Source organism: Chrysoperla carnea, chromosome 4 (genome assembly GCF_905475395.1).
Source record: "Chrysoperla carnea chromosome 4, inChrCarn1.1, whole genome shotgun sequence".
Taxonomy (NCBI): Eukaryota; Metazoa; Arthropoda; class Insecta; order Neuroptera; family Chrysopidae; genus Chrysoperla; species Chrysoperla carnea.
Genome location: NC_058340.1, coordinates 60,397,541 through 60,417,957, shown reverse-complemented (window position 1 = coordinate 60,417,957; position 20,417 = coordinate 60,397,541). Strand labels below are relative to the sequence as shown.

General features: G+C 27.9%; 1 protein-coding gene across 1 annotated transcript in view; it reads left to right on the top strand.

Annotated features, from left to right (window-relative positions):
- LOC123299085 (protein Wnt-5b-like) overlaps window positions 1-20,417 on the top strand; it is a 66,279-nt gene that overhangs the window by 27,282 nt on the left and 18,580 nt on the right. The window contains exons 4-6 of the mRNA XM_044881302.1: window positions 7,398-7,578; window positions 10,418-10,529; window positions 18,870-18,972. Coding sequence (XP_044737237.1) covers window positions 7,398-7,578; window positions 10,418-10,529; window positions 18,870-18,972 — 396 coding nt within the window. The remainder of the gene's footprint in view (window positions 1-7,397; window positions 7,579-10,417; window positions 10,530-18,869; window positions 18,973-20,417) is intronic.

The following is a 20,417-nucleotide window of genomic DNA, read 5'->3' as shown; positions in this document are numbered from 1 at the left end:
AATTTTAAATTTGTCTGTTAAGTGGTTGCAGGAAACTTTTTAATTCACAACTTTTTCAACTGTATAATTATTTTTATAAAATTGATTTACATATGTAAATAGGACTTGTTTTTTATTTCTTGTGCCACGATTTTAAGAAATTATTTTCCCTGTTACGATTTACTCATGCTTATGGATCTTATAGTGAAGTCTCAAGATTTTATAGCCTATTTAAATAGGCTGTTGCCACTTAGAAAAAATCTGTGGGATAAAAGTTTCTAAAATTAATCATGATATGTAATAACAACAACAAAAGTTATTTTTTAAAAAGAGTAAAGATTATTATTATTTTTAGATAATAATTTTCGCAAAACTATGCATCCGGTCACGTGAAAGCTTTGTTGAAGAATCAGATGTACTTTGCAAGTATTACCTCACGCCATTATGAAACACTATGTAAGCCTACAAATACAAAAACATGCATACTAGCATATACTTGTAACTTGCAGAAAAATGATTGTATGTCAATGTTTGATGCCATTCAAAACGCCATGACACTCTACACAGATTTAGAAATAAATATTTATTGGTTTTTTAAAATGCAAAATACTTAAGGCCTTTGCAGATCCTTTGAGTTTGATTGAACAAACGTCTAAATTTTGAATCCATTACCTTTATAACTGGAAGTTCAGTTTAGGTGACCTTTAGCTACCTGAAAGGTTTTTCTTCCCCACAGTATTTTTCTACCTGTAGTTATCTGAGCCACCCTGTGTAATCTAGAAATTATTACCAAATACAAAATGTGAATAATACTAAAAAAATAGCTTTCTTCTCAACGTTATTTTTCTAGAATTCAAAGTCCTTAGGCTAATAATTTAATGAAAACTACAAAAAATGATTTTTTACAAATTTATTTATTTATTTCAGGAATAATGTTAAATGTTAAATGTTCAAAAAATAATAATAAATGTGAATTATAATTAATGTACAATTATTTTTTTTTTAAAACGTAGCGTAGGCAGGTTGATTAGTTGAAGTCGTTGAATGTCTATTAAGATATCTTTTCAAAAAGAATTTACGTCTTGAACTAATCTTATGTTTGATTAGACATTTTTTTACACATAATTATAAAATCATAAAATTTAATAGTTGTAGGTTTATAAAATTATGGGAAACGGATGTCTCATTGTTTGTAGAATGTAAACATTTTGAAAGATCAATATTTAAATCACATTTTTAGAGACAAGACAATGAATATATAGAATAAAAGTTATTATTATTTGCGTGAGTAAATGTTTGGTTGAATATGTTTTCTAAAGGTAACAAAATTAGTTATTGTTACCACCTTTCTTGTAATCTAAGTGTAAATCTTAAGTATCGGTAAATGTTTGTGAAAATCTGACTTTATTACTTTAAACATAAGCTACATGTTTTTTTTCATTCTTTACTTTAAGACCCCATTGACCTAAATTGCTCATTTACGAACTTGACCTTACTTTTTACGTCCTCAGCACGCTATAAAAATTTCAGCTTCACATCTCTTTTCGTTTTTGAGTAATCGTGATGACAGACGGAGAGACAGACGACCGACGACAGACAGACAACCGGAAATGGACTAATTAGGTGATTTTATGAACACTTATACTAAAATTTTGTTCATAGCATCAATATTTTTAAGATAGTTACCCAAGTTACAAACTTGGGACTAAACTTAGTATACCTTGGTATATTTCATATACATGGTATAATAAACTGCTTCGAAAATGTCCTCCAACCTTACTTTGTGATCAAGTTTTCGTTTTGATACTTCTTTTTACAACATTACTTATTATCTACAAAAAGTTGCAGATAAACAAGACTTGACAACTAATTAAGCATTTAAACGAAATCACAATTAAGCATTTGAACGAAATATTGTCTCGATTTCTTTGAATAGCCTGTATATTTGACTTCTTCTTTTTAAACTATAAAAATAACCATCGATAAAAAAATACAATCGCCTCAAATTTGTTTAATGTTGGTTTTTACAATAATTGACTACAAAGGCTACATTATGCTTTTAGTAAAGCCGACTAAAAGATCCATATTTGCTAATCTTTTCAACATTATATCATAATTTTATTGCATTTTATATGTGTGAAAAGTATTTTAGTTAAAAACAAGTGAAAACAAACAATTGACTGAGTTAATTGTTGAAATACCATGCATAGACACTGTTGATGACTCTATCACATTACACATACATACAGGTCACACATATATCACTGATATTCCCATAATTACTTACTATACAATTTACGCTTAATTTGCGACCTCACGGGTAAACAGTATTATTACGAAAAAATATTTCAAACAAAAGTTTTTTTACATTTAATGTTTTGTTCTACCTCTAACGGTTTCCAAGATGGGTCTTACGGATCCAAGACCCAAATGACCTATGTTGATCATTTACGAACTTCCTCACTTTTTACGTCCTCAGTGCGCTATGAAAATTTCAGCTTGATATCTCTTTTCGTTTTTGAGTAATCGTGATCACAGACGGAGAGACAGACGACATATAGTCAGACAGACAACTGGAAATGGACTAATTAGGTGACTTTATGAACACCTTTACCAAAATTTTTTGCTTATCATCAATATTTTTAAGCGTTTCAAACTTGGGACTAAATTTAATATACCTTGCATATTACATATATGCATGGTATAACAAACATAAGAGCATGTAAATATGCATATTACAAATGTATCGAATAAGTAATGCTTCAACAAAGTTGAAAAGAGAGACTATTAAGTTGTATTATTTTAGTATTCTTCCCACCCACCAAACATTCAACTTTTATATGCAATGACTTGGCAAAGAAAGGTATAGAAACTTTTCGTTTGCAACAAAAATATTTTTCCGGTGACAAAAATTCGAAATTCTATTGCATTTCAGAAAACCTATTCGTTTAGAATTGAGAAAAAGATGAAACCGAAAGATGAATTGTTATTAAGTTTTTCACGCAAAAACATACTTAATAATTTTTATTATAAATATTGCGATACGGTATCCTATCTTTTGAACATAAGTGTACATAGCATTATGCAAAATTTAACAATACGCTAATAGCAATAATAAACATGTTATTCAGTGTAATTATTGTTAAAAACACAATATTACACCTTATTGTTCTATTATACAAATTAAGGGGGATCTTAAGTTTCATAGCTAAAACAATGATATATGTATTCGTTGTGTGCGTAGTCATGGTAGGGACAATAAAATCGATACTAGCGCTTCCAGTGAAAAATTTTGGCGATTAAGGACGCTGTTATGACTAATTTGCAGTTCCTTACATGTTAATGTTATATAAAATGTCAAATTAAATTTATTGAAAAACACTAATTAATTTAACTTAATGCATTAAAAATTGTGAAAATAAGAAATCAAATTGCACAAATATTATTTTTCAAATATAAATTATAATAATTATTTATTTAAATTTGTGAGACATTAATATTAAATTTTCAATGTAAGTCATAAATGCAATCCATACAATTATATATGCATCCATACAATTCTATAATTAAAGTAGTGTATCGTTACCATGGAAACGGCTCCAAAAAAACTCACGCACGGTGCGAATATTAGTATTATTCCACAGACTTTATATTATACCTACAGAACATAAATACATAAATAACTATAAATGCTTGATATCTAATACCGAAATCTAGGCACACTAGGAAACCAAAACTTTTTCAATCGAAGCAGCTTGCCATGAATTTTGAGAAAATGCAAAAATATTTGTATAACTGTCAATTTGTATTTTTTGTAAAAATTTTATGTTTTATTATTTAACAAATTGAGTTGTGAAAGGTATCAGAAGTTAAAGATAACAGTGATAACTTAAAGTAAGTACAATGAATTTTTATGTCATGTCATAATAAATATGCTGATCAAACCAAACGCAATATATGCACGTATGAAGTTGACTACTAAACCAGAAGTATGCCTTTTTTAAACTTAAAATATTATAATTATTTCATAGAGTAAAAACTAATTGGAACTATAAAAATAAATTCTTTAAAACAAGTATTTGACTTCTAAAATGAATATCTTAAATTTTCAGAAAAATATCTTGTAAATAAAAAAAGTAAGCCCTACATTTATAATTTACCAAGGTACGAAGGAAATATAGTTCATACCGGGTGTCTCACGACACCTCTCTTCTTTTTTTTTTTAAATTAGATACTATTGTTCAGGCATTATTTATATTTCTACAACATTACTTATTCTTATATTTTTTTGAGAGGTAAAAACCCAAGATGTTACTCTCAGAAATTAGTGTGGAAGAATTATTTATCCAGACGACTCAAATACTGGACCGATTTTTTATAATTCGATCGAATATTTCTCATTCATTCAAAGCTTCATAACAACCTTAATATTGAATATAGCATAATAAATAGACCTGGACTGTATATTATTTAAATTGCACTAATACACACATTTATATTGAAGAAACTTCTGAAAACTTATATTAATTTAAACGCTACTTAGAAGTTAACAATAATAATTCTGTAAATATAATAATAATATTGTATAATATGTTTAAAAGATTTAAATATATTTTGCAAACTTTTTAACATGTATAATTTTTTACATGAATGCTTACCATATACAAAAAGGATAATGCAAAAATATATTACAATTATATATTCATATACTACACATGCTTATATGAATAAAGGTTAGTTAATAAGATGCTTTATATTTTATCGTCTTGGATCTGCAAACAGGCCTTTATATGTGGGTTTTTCCATGTTAAACTAGTTGTTAAAAAGAAAGTTCATACTCAATTAAATAATTTGTTTCCGATAACATTTCTTACTTCGGTCAAGTGTAATTCGCTCCATATTTGGAGAAGCCTTGAAGTTTTTTTAGTATTTTGGCTTGCAAATTTTAAGTGCACTTTGTTCAAAAGTGACGTCATCAATTTGTATGATTGTTTGATACAAATAAGAAAATAGAACATGAAAAAACGTCATGATAACAATTAAATTTTCCATTTTGCCAAATGCTTAAATAATCATTGAGAATCCTTTAAAAAACTCCTGAAGAGTAATTACATGTTATTTGAGTCTAAAGCCTTACTTTTTTACATATTATAAAAGGGGTACGAAAAAATTTAATTTACTTTTATAATGTCTCTGAATGCTTTAACAGTTGGCTTCCGACCGCATACAGCTAACAACTATCCCGATTAAATAATATTTCAAATAAAAAGAGTGGAGTTACTAGTACGCCAGTCAAATTCTACATTCAAATCGCAAAACGAGATGTAAAGTTGCTTTTTTGGACCCCTTAGATGAGTGTGATACCCGTTCGGACTTTCAATTTTACACCTATTACGCAGTTAGCACAATTTTTTTCTTGCAAAATGATGTTTCAAACTACCCTAACAAGTCCAAGCAACATACTAAAAAAGTAGCTTAAACTGGTCCACACTTCCCCTAAGTGGTCCAAATAACATACAAAAAAGGTTTTGCGATTATAGTTGTGTTTTTTGTAAGATTTTACCGGTGTATAAATGAAATCGATTTGGAAGATACGATGCCAGAGACTGAAAGACACATTAACAGACAATTTTGGCAAACTCACATTTTTGTTGGGGGGGGGGGGGTAACAACTCTAAGCGAAGTTGATATTTCCATTACACTTTGAAACATTCCGTATTATAGATGAACGTTTTACGTAACTTGGGATTGGGATTTCAGCATATTTTACAGAAAATATTCATCGTATTTGATTTCGTTTGTAAAAATTTTTTTGAGATCAAATTTATGAATCATCTCTATATATATAAAAATAATAATAACCAGAAATGATTCTCTCACTCTCCTTAGAATCATTGAAGCGGATAATCGCATCATTTGGTTAATAAATCAAAGACTCATATACGTATATGTTGAGGGGGCTCATTTCTTGTAAACCTTCGATATTTTCATTAGTCACACGTCATTATGTAAATTGATATTATGCTGTATTATTTTAAAATTCATTTATGCGTATTCAAAAAATGAATCAGACATTTTTGCAAATTTGCATTTTGTGAAAATAATTTAATATTATGAAAGCGTTGTTAAATTTATTTTTGAAAAACTATTTATAAATTGGATAGAATGCTTAGAAAATATACAACGATTTTATTAAACTAATTTTATGACAGGCCATCGAATTAATTTCCTCAATATATAAAATGCATTTAAGGATTCCTCTTGACTTAAATTCACAAAGGCCTTAAAAATTAGATCATAAACTTTTAAAATACTATTAAAGCCCTTTAATATGAACAAAATTTCGAGTCACTTACATGAGTTATAATGAAAAGAAAGTTGCTCTTATCTTCTTTTTTTATGTTTTATTTAGCACGAAAACTGATGAATTTACCACGAGAACAAAAATTATTGCTTACCACTTTCCAATTTACTTTATTTAAGTACTGGAAACATGCTCAAAAAGTTGTAGTAGTTTCGATAAAATTTTTTTGAAATATTGCAATTTAAATGCAAAACATTTTTCGAAAAAACAAATGCCTTTATCATTAAATAATTCGAAAAATAATAGACTTGCAAAAAAAGTTTGAAGTTCTGCGGAAGAAAAGATTTGAGTCCTCTCAGCTTTTTTTTGTAACACTTTTATTTTTCCAGTAATTTATCGATAAAGACGTATTTTTCGAAAATTTTTTTGAATTTAAATTCAAAAGTGTATATTATATATCCGAATATTTCAAAAAATATATATCCGAAATTGCAAGAATTTTATGAGCATGTTTCCACTACTTAAATGTAGTAAATTGGAAAGTGGCACGCATTAAATTTAATTCCCGTGGTAAATTCATCAGTTTTTGTGCTGAATAAAACATAAAGAAAAGGTTCGAGAAACTTTCTTTTCATTATAACTACGTTAATTTTCTTGCTAACGACTTTTTTCATTTTAAAAAATTTTTATAATACTTTAAAAAGTGTATGATATACTTTTTTCAAAAAATCTCTAATTTTTCAGTTATTTGACGTTAAATACTCCCAATATACTTGAATGACACTTTTTTCTTAGAAATAATGCCTTTTTCGATTCTCTTTGACATTTTAAAGGTATATTTTCCTACCCTCTGGGCAAAGAACTATTCGGCATCATATAACCTTTTTTTCTTGGGGTCTTATCTACTTATCGTCAATTAGAGCTATAGGAAAGAATTTAGAGGTTTAACCCTCGTTTACTGGAGTATAAAGGAATATGAAGCGGAAGATCTTCGACAGTAGATCATAATGACGTCATGTATGACTCTGTAGAATTGTTATAATCGGGCAACACAATACCTATAATATTAAGCCGATTAAATCAAAATTTGATATAATTTATTTTTTGTTTTCAGCAAGTCGAGAAACAGCATTTGCTCATGCCATTGCCGCAGCCGGTGTTACATATGCAATATCACGATCTTGTAGAGAAGGATCTCTATCATCATGTGGCTGTTCACGAGCATCAAGACCACGAAATTTATTTAAAGACTGGGTTTGGGGTGGATGTGGAGATAATTTGGAGTATGGTTATAAGTATGTATCTATTGGCTAATTACAACAATTTTAAAGTAATTTTTATCTTCTCAGCGAAATTGTACTTCCAGCACAAATTCCATATTCATAGAAAATTTGGATCCAATATTTTATCTTTAGAATTACTGCATAAAAACTTACTCGAGCATAACAAATTGAATTGTTTCCAGCTCTGAATGCATAGTTTGTATTTGTTATTTGTTGATTTATGGCAAGTTTACGTACTCAATTTTAGCAATGATGGAACTTCTTATGCTAATAATATCAGACTCGTTAGACTATAACAAAAAGGTATAATACAATGGACCAGTGTTTTTGTTAAATAATAAATACGTCACCGTACGCATGTATAAAGTATTTTATTGTCTTTGTTTGCTGACTATAAAAATTTTATTTAAGAAATTTATATACAGTTAAGTTGACGAATTTTGATCCCTCTTATGCATTCACTGATGCATTAGCTTATGAATTATTAACAAAAAGATAGACTTGAAAGCGCATAATATTTTTGATAAATTTCCGAGTATTTCCAGTCACGTCTTACAATTACGGCGACCCTTAACAGATAAAGTTCCATAATTATCGAAAGGAATTGCTAAACGATTAATTAAAATTGGATGGTAAAATAAAATATTTTGTTTTCGATAGACGATAAAAAAAAGGCGTAAGGGAAATGTCATAGGGATATGTCTTTTTAAATTAATAATTAATAATAAAAAAAGGTATATTTTCGAATGGAAAAAACGACTTGCTCTTTTTAGTGACGTATATATACCCGTTGAGGCTGTGAGTCAATCGAAATCACACTAAACTAATATATTTTCGGCTTCTATGGAAAATTGTGTTATAATATAGTGAAAGTCAATTGAGATACAAACCATTTATTATTATTCATGTTGTTTTATGAATTCCGTGCGATAGCGTTACGTAAGCGATGTTTTGACGTCACTGCTGTTTGAATTTATAGTTTAGAAAAATATTTTCAAATGTACATGAAAACTCAATTAAAAGAATTTTTTTTTACTTTTCTTAGTAATTTTTAGTCGAAAAAAAATAAAATTAAAACCATGCAACTTTTTCTATTGTTAAAATTAATTTGTTCTAGGTGGCATAGAGAACTATAAGTCCCATCTGGCAAGTTTTTTTTATCTACTACCGGAAAATGACCATCATTTCCCTTTTAATAATTACCTAATTCGACCTAAAATTTTGTTAAAGGCTGGCTCCAAGAAAAATACTGCGAAAGAAGTCTGTTTAATATTATTAGTATTACTCTATGTGAAATTGTACCGTATTATCACGATATGCGAAACAGGAGATCGAGGCACTCTTCCTAAGGTTTCTAAGACAAATTCATGTACACGTAATAATTCATTTAATAAAATAAAAACTCATTCTTAGATTAATTAGTATTTTACGTGTCTACGATTTGAAGAAATTCCGGCAAATTGTTTTCCAGAAAAAAAAAACATTGATCGTATATAACGAACGATAACTTTGGAATAGTTTAGTAAAAGTTTAATTAAAGCGAAACTGATAAAGGAATCATCATTTAATGAAACTACTATACATAATATGTAAACACAATAAATGGGTATTATTTTATAAGCAGAATTATTATCTGGTCTAAACATTATTATACCATATAGAAATAATTCAAATCTTTTGTGACAATTTAGGGTTGTGTGACTACATTTATATAAACGCAATTTTCCGGTTTTATGAAATTTAATACAATGATGGATCAAAATTCGTTACAGATTTAGTTCTGTACCTAAAGAAGACGTAGTATATTTGATTTATTAGTACCAAGTTAACTGCGTATTTAAGGGGATTTATTTTGTTAATGGTTACCAAAATCTAACTGGCAATGCATCATCATGCAGAAAATATTCTTAGAATTATTGTTATTTAACTAAATTTAACACTATAAAATGATGAAACTTTAATCTACGACATTTATTTTTCGACGGTGCTGTTCTGAAGAAATTATAAGTAAACAGGAATTTTTTTTAACTTATATACAGTGTGTCCCCGGATAGAGGTAACTAACTATACTTTTCTACTAACTATATAAATTTTCTTATTTTGCATTTTAAGAAAAAAATTCATTCTTTATAAGAAGTTTTGCTTATTATGAAAAGTATGTAGGAATATTTAAAACTTCTAAATAATGTACAGGGTAGCCAAAAATTTGGTAACACTATTATTTTTTTTGGGTAAACTACCCTTCGTTTTTAAAAGTTGGCGAAATGTTTAGATAACAACAGGGTTTGTATATAAATATTTTAGTGCCTGATATTCAACACTGATATCTAATACCACTATACTGGGTATTTCAACCATTAACTCAGCCAATTGTTTATTTTTACTTGTTTTATAACAACTCAATCATTGGAATATGAAACCATAACAGTTTGACTTTGTTGTTCAATTACTCTTCAGTTTCGCAATATATTTTGGAGCTTCACATCTAATAGGACTATAATTAACAATGCTTTATATTTATACTTTTTTGAATTACTTCTCACATATTTATTCACGGATGCAAGAATTATATTTTTAATAATGGAAATTTCCAGAACTATTTCATATAAAAAAAAATAAAAATAAATTGCGCAAGGATTATTGTGACAAAGCGTCTTAAACTTTATCACTGGTGTCGTTATGTTACCCGTGTTCAATAGCTTTTTTCTGTACTAATTACGTTTAATCTATATGCAAATTGTAATAATTCAGTCGTGAAATTAAACATTGAAAAAGTTATTCAGTTTGAAGATAAAATATATATTCTAGTTCTAATAATCATAAACTAACTTGTCTTTTCTTTCGGTTACAGATTTACACAAGGATTTGTTGACATACGCGAAAAAGAGCGTAAATTCAAAGCAGGATCAAAAAAACAAGGACGATCGTTGATGAATTTACACAATAATGAAGCTGGACGTCGAGTAAGTTACTAAAAGATTTTTTAAATTTTACTTTAAAACTTAAACATACAAAATTTTTTACAATAACTGTAATTCATTTGTAAAAAGACCGTGCTTACATATTTATGCTTTCAGTTTAAAAATAAAAATACTTCCAAATTTAGAAAATTCAATAGAAATCTAGAAATGTTAAATAGAATGAAAAATCAGTTACTAATAAGCTTTTTAAACGATTTTCTTCAAACAATTACCAAAGTAGAACCATCGAAAAATAAATAACTTATCCATATAATCTAGTTTTTATAATATTAGTATTTTTTCAATGTTTTCGACTTTGAATTAGATTTTTGTTTGGTTTGAAGGCTATTTTTAACCAACGTGGTTATAATAGCAGCCGGCGGGTACATGAATAAAACAGTTTAGTCATTCATAAAAAAAATAGTAATGCTCGCCTTATCACGTTAAGTGTTTAAGAACTTATTTGAGACTCCCGTTTCAAATTTTCAGCGTAGATTCTGTTAGAACTTAGGAAAATTACACGAAAATTAAGAGTAAAATTTTTCGATATGATTTTATATCATAGTTTTTGAAATGTCGATGCCTTAAGATTTATAGTAAATTTATTTGAGAATAAATAACACACAAATTCCGTTCATTTAATAATCACTTTAAATGTATATTATGGAAAAACGAGCTTGTTATAATTTTCTTTATAGGAAAATATCGGTTTTGTTTTTAACTAACGAATATAGGTAACTTAAAAATTTTCATATTTTACTTACTTACAGCTTTCAAAAACGTTTTACTATTTTCAAATAGACATTATATTCAACTTTTACTGTAGAAAATAAATTTGAAATACGCAGTAAGCGTATATTTTTGTACCTTGAGCGATATTAAATTAAAATATAAAATTGTAATCATAGTAATTGATACCTACCATCATGTTGTCCGAACTATAATTAAAATATTAAATGAATTAACGTTAATAGTATATTCCATGAATCTATTTTTATTTTATTCTATGTACCACAATAGACCGGTATTTAGCCCAAAAATGGGTCGTGGTTCGGCAAAAAAACAACCGTTCCAGCCTACTCCGACAATTTTTAAGATTTTTTTCAATAAATATCGCCATTTATATCAAATACAAAACTGAAAGTCCTTAATAAATGAATCATGAGACCACACAGATGTTATGACTTTTATGAAATGAAATTATGAGATGTTAAGTTCCTTAGCGTTTCTTAATCTGAGGCTCTGTAAACATATAATGCTTCGTTATTTATCGATTTTAAATTTATGAATTTATTTTGCTTTTTTGCTTTTTTTAAAAAAGTTTTCCTAAAATAATATTATTCGAGAATTTTTTATAATTATAAATGATTTGTTATGTTTGTTTACTATCTTGTACACATTTTTAATTTGCCGTCAAAGTCTCTCGACTATAATTGATGTTTTTATTATGATAAAAATGTCGTCAACTATATATAGACAAATAACTTGTCGAGTCAATCTTAATTAAAGAGAATTTAAAAAAATTACATTCACATCAGGAGCCAAAGAGGTCAGGTTTTTATTACTGGTGCGAGTGTATTTTTTGAATTTTCTTTAACTATATAAAATGATAATTAACAGAGTGCATCAGACTAAAAACCACTAAAATAATTTTCATTTTTAACCCCCGAACTAAAAAAAGGGTGTGTTATATGTTTTACCGCTATATGTGTGTGTCTGTCTGTCTGTTCTGCCTAAACGGATGAACCGATTTTGATTTTTTTCTTTTATTTGAAAGGTTATTTAGTGGAGAGTGCTCTTAACCATTCAAGTGCGAATTTAGGATTCCGTAACTTAAAGGCCTTAAGGAAAAAGGCAATTGAACGGGGAGTGTTCTTAGATATGTTTCAAATGCGAATTAAGGTTCTGTAGCCGAAAAATTTGTGTAGGGTTTTTTAAATTTTGTAAATTTCACTTGTAGAATTCCGTGAAGAATTCATTGTTTTAATGATAATTTTTAATCATTATTTTGTTTTATTTTTTAAGCAAAAAAACGAATCAAAATTATTAAAATGGGTCTACAATAATTGTTTTAAAAAAAATCCCGACAATAGATAAGAATTTTGCCACGATCAGAGTCATATCCATTATTCAGACTGAATTCCGGTCTATAACATTAAAAGAAAATACCATAAAATGTTATTTTTGGTTGTTCCATGTTTTGGACGACAGTAATATTTTAAAAGAAATCAAAATAAATTACCATTGCTCTAAATTGTAGATGAAAAAACACTCAAAGAATATTATTAAGATGTAATAATAATTTTTTAAATTATAGTGTGTTAAAAAACATGACTATTAGATAGACCCAACAACGTATGGGATCTCTTTTTAGTATTTATTTTGTAACGTTACAATATGTTATTATCAATCTTTTCGGTACCTACCAAGATATCTTTATTAATCAAAAAATTTCTTCTTTGTCTTCAAATTACATTTTTTTTTTACTTGTACAAAAAAGAAAACGTATTATTTTAAAATGTCTCTATTACTGAATGGTTCAGGATGAAATTTTAACTCATTTTAAAGTGTGTAGGTCTTTCGAGTGTGTGGTCTAGGTGGCTCTTTTAGTAGGACATTTTAAAGAGCTATTTTTAAGAATTTTGTTCAATAGGAACAACTTTTGCAATAGGATAAGATTAGTATAGGCTGAAACGAGAATTCTACGTTAAAAACGAGAGTCCAACGTTAATATAAAAATTAATTAGTCATTCCCACCAAGTCGCTCTTAAATTTTATTTTCAAATTTGCAAAGAATTAGAAAAATCTTGAACTACTTATTTTTTTACAATACTCATCTCCGAAAAAAATGGCTAATTCTGCGAATACAGTTGAATACCATTGAATAATGGCAGCGTTGACTACCATAAAAAAAAAGATCAAGAAGTATCGTGGGCACCCGGTAGGAACTATATTCCTTTCGTACCTTGGTACATTATTGACGTAGCGTACTTCTTTTATTTACAACATGTTTTTCTGAAAATATAAGCTATTAATTTTTTTTTAATTAACGAAGTTAATTTTATAGCAACTTTTAGTTTTTACTGTATGAAATAATTGTAATATTAGTTTAAAAAAGACATACTTGTGATTTAGTAGTCAACCCAATATTAATACAACAATTAAGTTTAATTTGATCAGGATATTTATTATGACATTTATTATTAAATTATCTCTGTTTTCTTTAACTTCTGATAACTTTTTTTGACAGTTATAAAAAGACTTTTGCAATTTCTCAAAATTCGTGGCAACCTGCTTCGATTGAAAAAGTTTGAGTTTCCTAGGTAACCTAGATGTCGGTTTTTGATTTCTGTTGTAGTTTTTTTGGTTTTAACTTCCAACCAGCAACTCCATTTTCCAAGCTATTATATTACTTGGCCTTGACTTATATTACAAACTTACACACTTCTAAAATATTTTTAAAGCGTAAAAAGTTGTCATGTATTTCCTATATCAGATGCTTATTTCAACCCTTTTGACGGTTGCACTCTTTATGTCCATCCAACGCTCTAAAAGTTTTTCTCATGCTATTCAACACCTTTCAACTCTTTATGCAAGTAAACGACTTTGATCCGGCATGATGTTCCCGTATAAAATGAAGGGAATAATTTTTCTGTAAATCGATGGTCATAAATTTGAAAAAGCAATAATTACTCCCTGAAAATTGAACTTCCTTTGAAATAAATAGGGGAGTAAATTATTTTCTTCGCCTATACTGAAATACTAAAAGTTCGTGCATCGTCGAAAAAAAGAAGTATCACAAAAGTGACAAACTTTTTCAACTATTATAGTCAGTTTCAGTGTCTTAGTAGATAGATAATAATAAAATTCGTTATAAATTAATAGCGAAACTGCAGGACATGGAATTATTTGCAACAACGTGACAACGTGTAAAGTTTGCGTAATAAATACGAGGAACACCTATCAGAGGAACACCTAGGTATCATTGTCCACACAATTCTAGTACGTTAACATAAAGTAGTACAATCCTTATTAGGAGAAAACTATTTAAGTGATTGTTTTTTTTGTAGTAAACGATCTACCAGAAACTTAATAAGTTCAGTTTTTCTGTTTATCAAGAAATAGAAAATAAGGAATAAACTTGAAAAGACTCTGCCAATTATGTCACAAAAGCTTATCATTATATTTTTTTAAATTTTGCTTCATTAAAATGCACAACATAAAATAAGATATATAATTTCTAAAAATCGTATCCACAAAAATATTTTTATTTTGGAAATATGAATTCGCACCTTTGGAAGTATGAATTCGTATTCGTCGAGCTTACTCCGCGATAATGTAGACGATGCTTAGTTATTTTGGTAACGAGTGGTGGTGGAATTGTTTGCGTTGGCACATGACGTAATAAATGACGTACACTGTAAAGGTGCATTTAATGACAATGTAATTTTATGTTATATATGAGTGTAACGTAGCTAATGTCATTAAGTCATTATGTTGTTGTTTTTTTTTTATTTCTGTTACAACAAACGATATAACATGACAACATAATCTATCGTTACATGTGTAGTGTGCTTGTAAAACATAAAACATAATAATTTGAATAACATTACAATTATTCAAAATTTTACGGATGATCCTTTGTAATATTAACATTTTAATACTTGTTTATTACCTCTGTATACAAGCTATAACATTGCATTATAAAAGCAAATAGTTCGTGGGATTTGTTTTCTAAGTGCTTTTTAGACAAGTCGCAGATTATCAGACAATCGTATAAGAAAATTTTATGAAAAAATCTAACTGCACTGTGAGCATATACAGGGTGTCCTAGAAGTAACGCGTGCTTTTGTTGCATCAGGTAGAAAATAAAATTCTAAGACGAAAAGTCCTCTTCCATTTTTTGATCAGATGCACGTATAGTCATCTATTAAATAAAATAGTCAGCCAATCAGAAACGCGCTATAGCGGCTTTTTTGTCAAGACTTATTGAGAAAAAAAGAAAATTAAAAAAAAGTTACTATAGTAACTTCCTATTAGTCTACATTTTGTCTGTAATTTGGTGTTGTAATGATTCATTACCACACTAGGGAGGTAATGAACTATTTTTCCCACGCATTACAATACTCCAAATTATTGTCAAAATGTAAACTAATAACAACTTGCTATAGTAACTTTTTTTTCAGTAAGTCATGATAAATAAGCCGCTATAGCACGCTTCTGATTGTCTGCCTATTTTAATTAATAGCTAACTGTCCGTGCATCCGATCAAAAAATTACGTTTCGTCTTAGAATTTTATTTTCTACCCGATACAACAAAAGTATCCGTTACTTTTATTATAAGATATCAGAAATTATTATCCACGAAATTCTGGAAATTCTCACAGTTGGAGATAAAAAAAAGTTCAGCAAACCTTACTTTTAAACGGGTCAAGATAAAGTACTGTAATCTATGTCCAAAGATCCTTACTACAATATGGAGGGGGGGGGGGTAAAAACAAAAGGGCGAGCTATGAAACTCATGTCTCTGCTATAAGGTATATACCCTAACTTTACTATGAAATTGGTCCATTCGCCTTGGCCAAAGTTTTAGTACAGGCTGGCAAATATTTCCAATACTGAATCAACTTCAATTCCATCGTGAGGGTATTTCCTACTTGAGAAAAGGGTAAATTACAATTAAGTTCTATGAATGGTTTTAGCAAGCATGAAAATTTGAGAAACGACGAAAATATAGAGGTTGTGTCGCTGTTTTCTTGTAATCACTGTAAAATAAATTATATATTAAATAGCTATCAATGCCTACAATTAAAGGTTTTACGAGCTAAAAGTTTTGTGAATATATATTTAGCTTCAATATAACATATCGTATTTTGTAACTGCACAATAATTACCAATCATTTCCTATGTCATAAAAGTTTTTTTAAATATAAATAAATTTTATTGTCTTTTAGTTAAAAAATTTTATTTCTTTGTAATTTTAAATATGATTTAATTTTATTTGTTCATATTTATATAATAATTATAATTAGTAATATTTATTAATATAATTAAAGTTTTATTCTGTCTTTAATATATTTAATTATTGGCTTTTTATCGGAAGTGACATGAATCAAAAAAAAAAATTATTTATACCTTATTTTCAACTTTGATGATGAATTTTTTTTATAACCTCATGAATGTAGACGAAAAGTTTGAATACAAATTTTTTGGTTTCCGAAATATTGTAATTTAAATAATTTTCAATTATCGATATTTTTAAAATTACTCCAGATATCGAAAAATTTTATTCTTAATTTTCGTTTTATATTGTCAAGTTATAACATAATTCACCATCAAAAATTCACCATTGAAAAAATTTATATCTTTTTTAATTTGTGCCCCCACTACCGTGCTCATACATCCTTAATTAGTCGGGCACAACGAGTTTTTTTTATTTTTAATAATTTATTATTGTTTAAACATTGGTAAGATTGTTTTTTTTTTTTAATTTCGCCACTGACTAGTTTTGGAGAAACCTATGAAAACATATCATCCATCTACCGTTTTCCCATAAGACCAATGTTAAATATGCCTACTTTTGAAGTCATTTATTTATTTAAATAATCGGGTAACCTCGCCTAAAATTTTCAGAATTAAGCCTTTTATCCAAAATTGCCCTGGCGCTCGTACATCCTTAACTGCAGAAAATATTGGATAATTTCTACATTGGGGATTTGACCACCCACCAGCTAACTAAAACAGATATATCAATTTAGTAATTACATTGTTGTACTAGTATTAAAAATCTAATTAAAACGTAAAGTAAATTACTTTAATAAATTGTAATTTTAATAACTATTTTATTATACAAATGACATCATAAAATCTCTATAACACGTCATAATATGTAACTGTTGGAAACTAATACAATACCAATATAAAATAAAAACATCACTGAAATATTATGCAAATGAAAACCATATAGAAATGCAGTTATGCAAATACACTTCAAATTGAATAATCCGTTCGTAATTTGAATTATGGGTACCTATACTGAGAATATTACTTTTATGTTAAAATTAATTGGATTTCAAAAAGGGTAAATTTAAAAATCAGTTAATATTATTTTCACGTTAAAATTTCTGTCAGTGAGTAAATGTTTAAAATGAACTCACGGTTTTCTCTAAAAATTGATAGTTTTTGATGAATAAAGTCTCGAACACGGACGTTTCGGAGTGTTACAATTGCCTAAGGAATCTGTCCCTCTAATACTTTAAAGAGCTATCCAAACTTATGGACGCATTTATTTAGTTAAACTGTGGGAGGGAAGATTAAGACACAAGAAGATTCTATCCCTAAATTTGCGGATGAAAGTTTTGATTCAGGTGTCGGCCAGATTGTGAAGTTACCATATTTTATGTTGACTATGTTTATTTTTATGCCAAAAATTTCTGATTTGTTGTTTGACCAAAATCCATGTTTTGTCCTTTTTTGGGCCAAAAACTGGGTACCCCACGGAGACCCAGAGATCATTAAATATAGAATAATATTCTTTGGGTGACTTCACTTCTCTTATGCTAGAACTAAGACCCCGCCTTATCTCAAAAATGTTCTTACGACATTGTACCTTTGAAGAATTTTGATCTCAAGAAGACTTTCAGAAACAAATTATTTTTGGAGGAAGTGATTTCTCGAAAATATATAAAAATTTTACATTTAAATAGGAATAAGGTAATACTTTGTCAAAATCTTAAACATATCTTCACATTTCCTAGTAAAAAAACATAGTGATTAAAATTAATCGCTTCCAATGTCAATTGCTGGCATAACATTTGCTGGCTACGACATTTTTCGTGAATAGTTTAAAAACTTATTTGCTAATAAAGTAATTCAACCAGTACGAAATTTCCAATAAGTTTCTCGAACATAAATAAATCGTAGAGTTTTTCTTTAGACCTTACGTAATAAGTTTAATACAAAAATTACTCATTCCACCTTCCAAAATCTATAAAATACTCTGTTTCGTTTAGAAAAAACTTTTGGCTATTTTATTTTGGCGAAGCAGGGACTTTGATGTTTTTTGTTCATACTTTTGTTTATTGAAGATCTTTTAAAATTCAAGCAAAATGACATTCTGGTTGGTTCGCTTTTATCACAGAGAAATCTTTAAATATCGATTTTAGTATATTGAGATTATTTAAACAATTAATTTTTTTATATTTCAGGTCTGATGTGTAAATTTTTTTTCATATTTACTTTTACAAATAATAAATTATGTAAAAAATATAAAATCCCAGGGATTCCGCTTTCATAGTAAAACAACAAAAAACAATTTTTTACAATTCAATTTTATTTTAACAGGCAATAATAAAGAAGTCACGAGTAACATGTAAATGTCATGGTGTTTCGGGATCATGCTCTTTGGTCACGTGCTGGCAACAACTTGCTTCATTCAGAGAAATAGGTAAGTTTTCATTTTATATTCATATACAGTATGTAACAAATTAAAATATATTGTGTAACATTTATTATAATCTCACAGTCCTCTCGAGTATTTAAAACAACTTCTTTTCAATTTCATTTAATGTTTCATTGGTGGTAATTGCACTGTGTCTCGATAGTAATAACGTGAAGAATATGACATACCCACAATAAAAAAAATTGCAGAAGTAAACGTATGTACTGGACTTGATGTTCTTATCATGAGTAATACTCCGTCAATACTCAATTAAGTGAAATTTTGTGTAAATTCTACATTCTACAACTTTGGACTGTACTGTTTTTTCCCTAAAATGCATAGTTTTTGAATAAATTATAAAATGCGAAAAAATTGGGAGCAATCATAATATACAGCTCGGTAAAAAATTTTATGGGTTACAACTTTTACTAGAAGTATTTTTTTCCTAAAATGAACAGTATCAGAGAAAAAAATGAAGAAGAAAAATTAAAAAACATCCAAAAATACGGAAAACAAAATTTTACGTCCGATGACTTTGAACTGTCCTATCCCAATACTTAATTTAAAAAAAAAAGCAAGTAAACATTTTCTTGAAACTAGAAAATTTTTACTTGTTACCATGTTAAGATCATATTTTTTTTGCAATTAGTGTTTTTTTTTTACTGCTTTTAAAAGAAATTTGCAACTATTAGTATGGCACAAAATTGGCTTATGATGTAAGATTTTTAAAAATTACTTCCCTCTACGTCAATGATATTAAGAGATTCTAAGTATAAAATTTAGATTAAGCATTTTTTACAACAACAAAAATTTCGATTATTTAAAATTTTCGAAAAAAAAATCGAGTATTCTCTAAGTTTACTCCAAGTTTTTAATTTTAATCTATGGAAAATTATGTTCATTTATTCCAGATATTCTTCAGAGATACCCCATTTGAATTGTCTGTTTTTTTTTCAAAAACTTTCAAATTTTTTAGCTTAGAATATGCCATTTACTAAAAAACTGTAAATATTGAACATAGAAAAAAATGATCGGATAATTACTTCAAAACTGTTACATAATATATAATTTAATTGAAATATCTGTTAGAGAATAGTTGTAAATTGTTATTAATAGTTGATTTTAAGGTGCATTTATTATAGAATTGTGGGTGTTTTTAGAAGTACATGCACATTTAATATATAAAAAAATATGCTCAATATATGATTTTAATAAAAAGTTCAAAATACAATAAACAATACTTATTTCAAAGAGATGTTATGACTTTGTATAGGCAATATATCTATTTTTACTTCCTTGTACAAAGTTCAAAGAAATATTTTAATCGTGAAAAAATTTAATGTTGAAATGTCAACGAAAATATCCAATTTGAGCATCTTTAAACCCATTTTGACTAGTTTCAGCGTGATATATAAGTTCCTTATTCCCATAACTTAAGAAAAAATTGACTG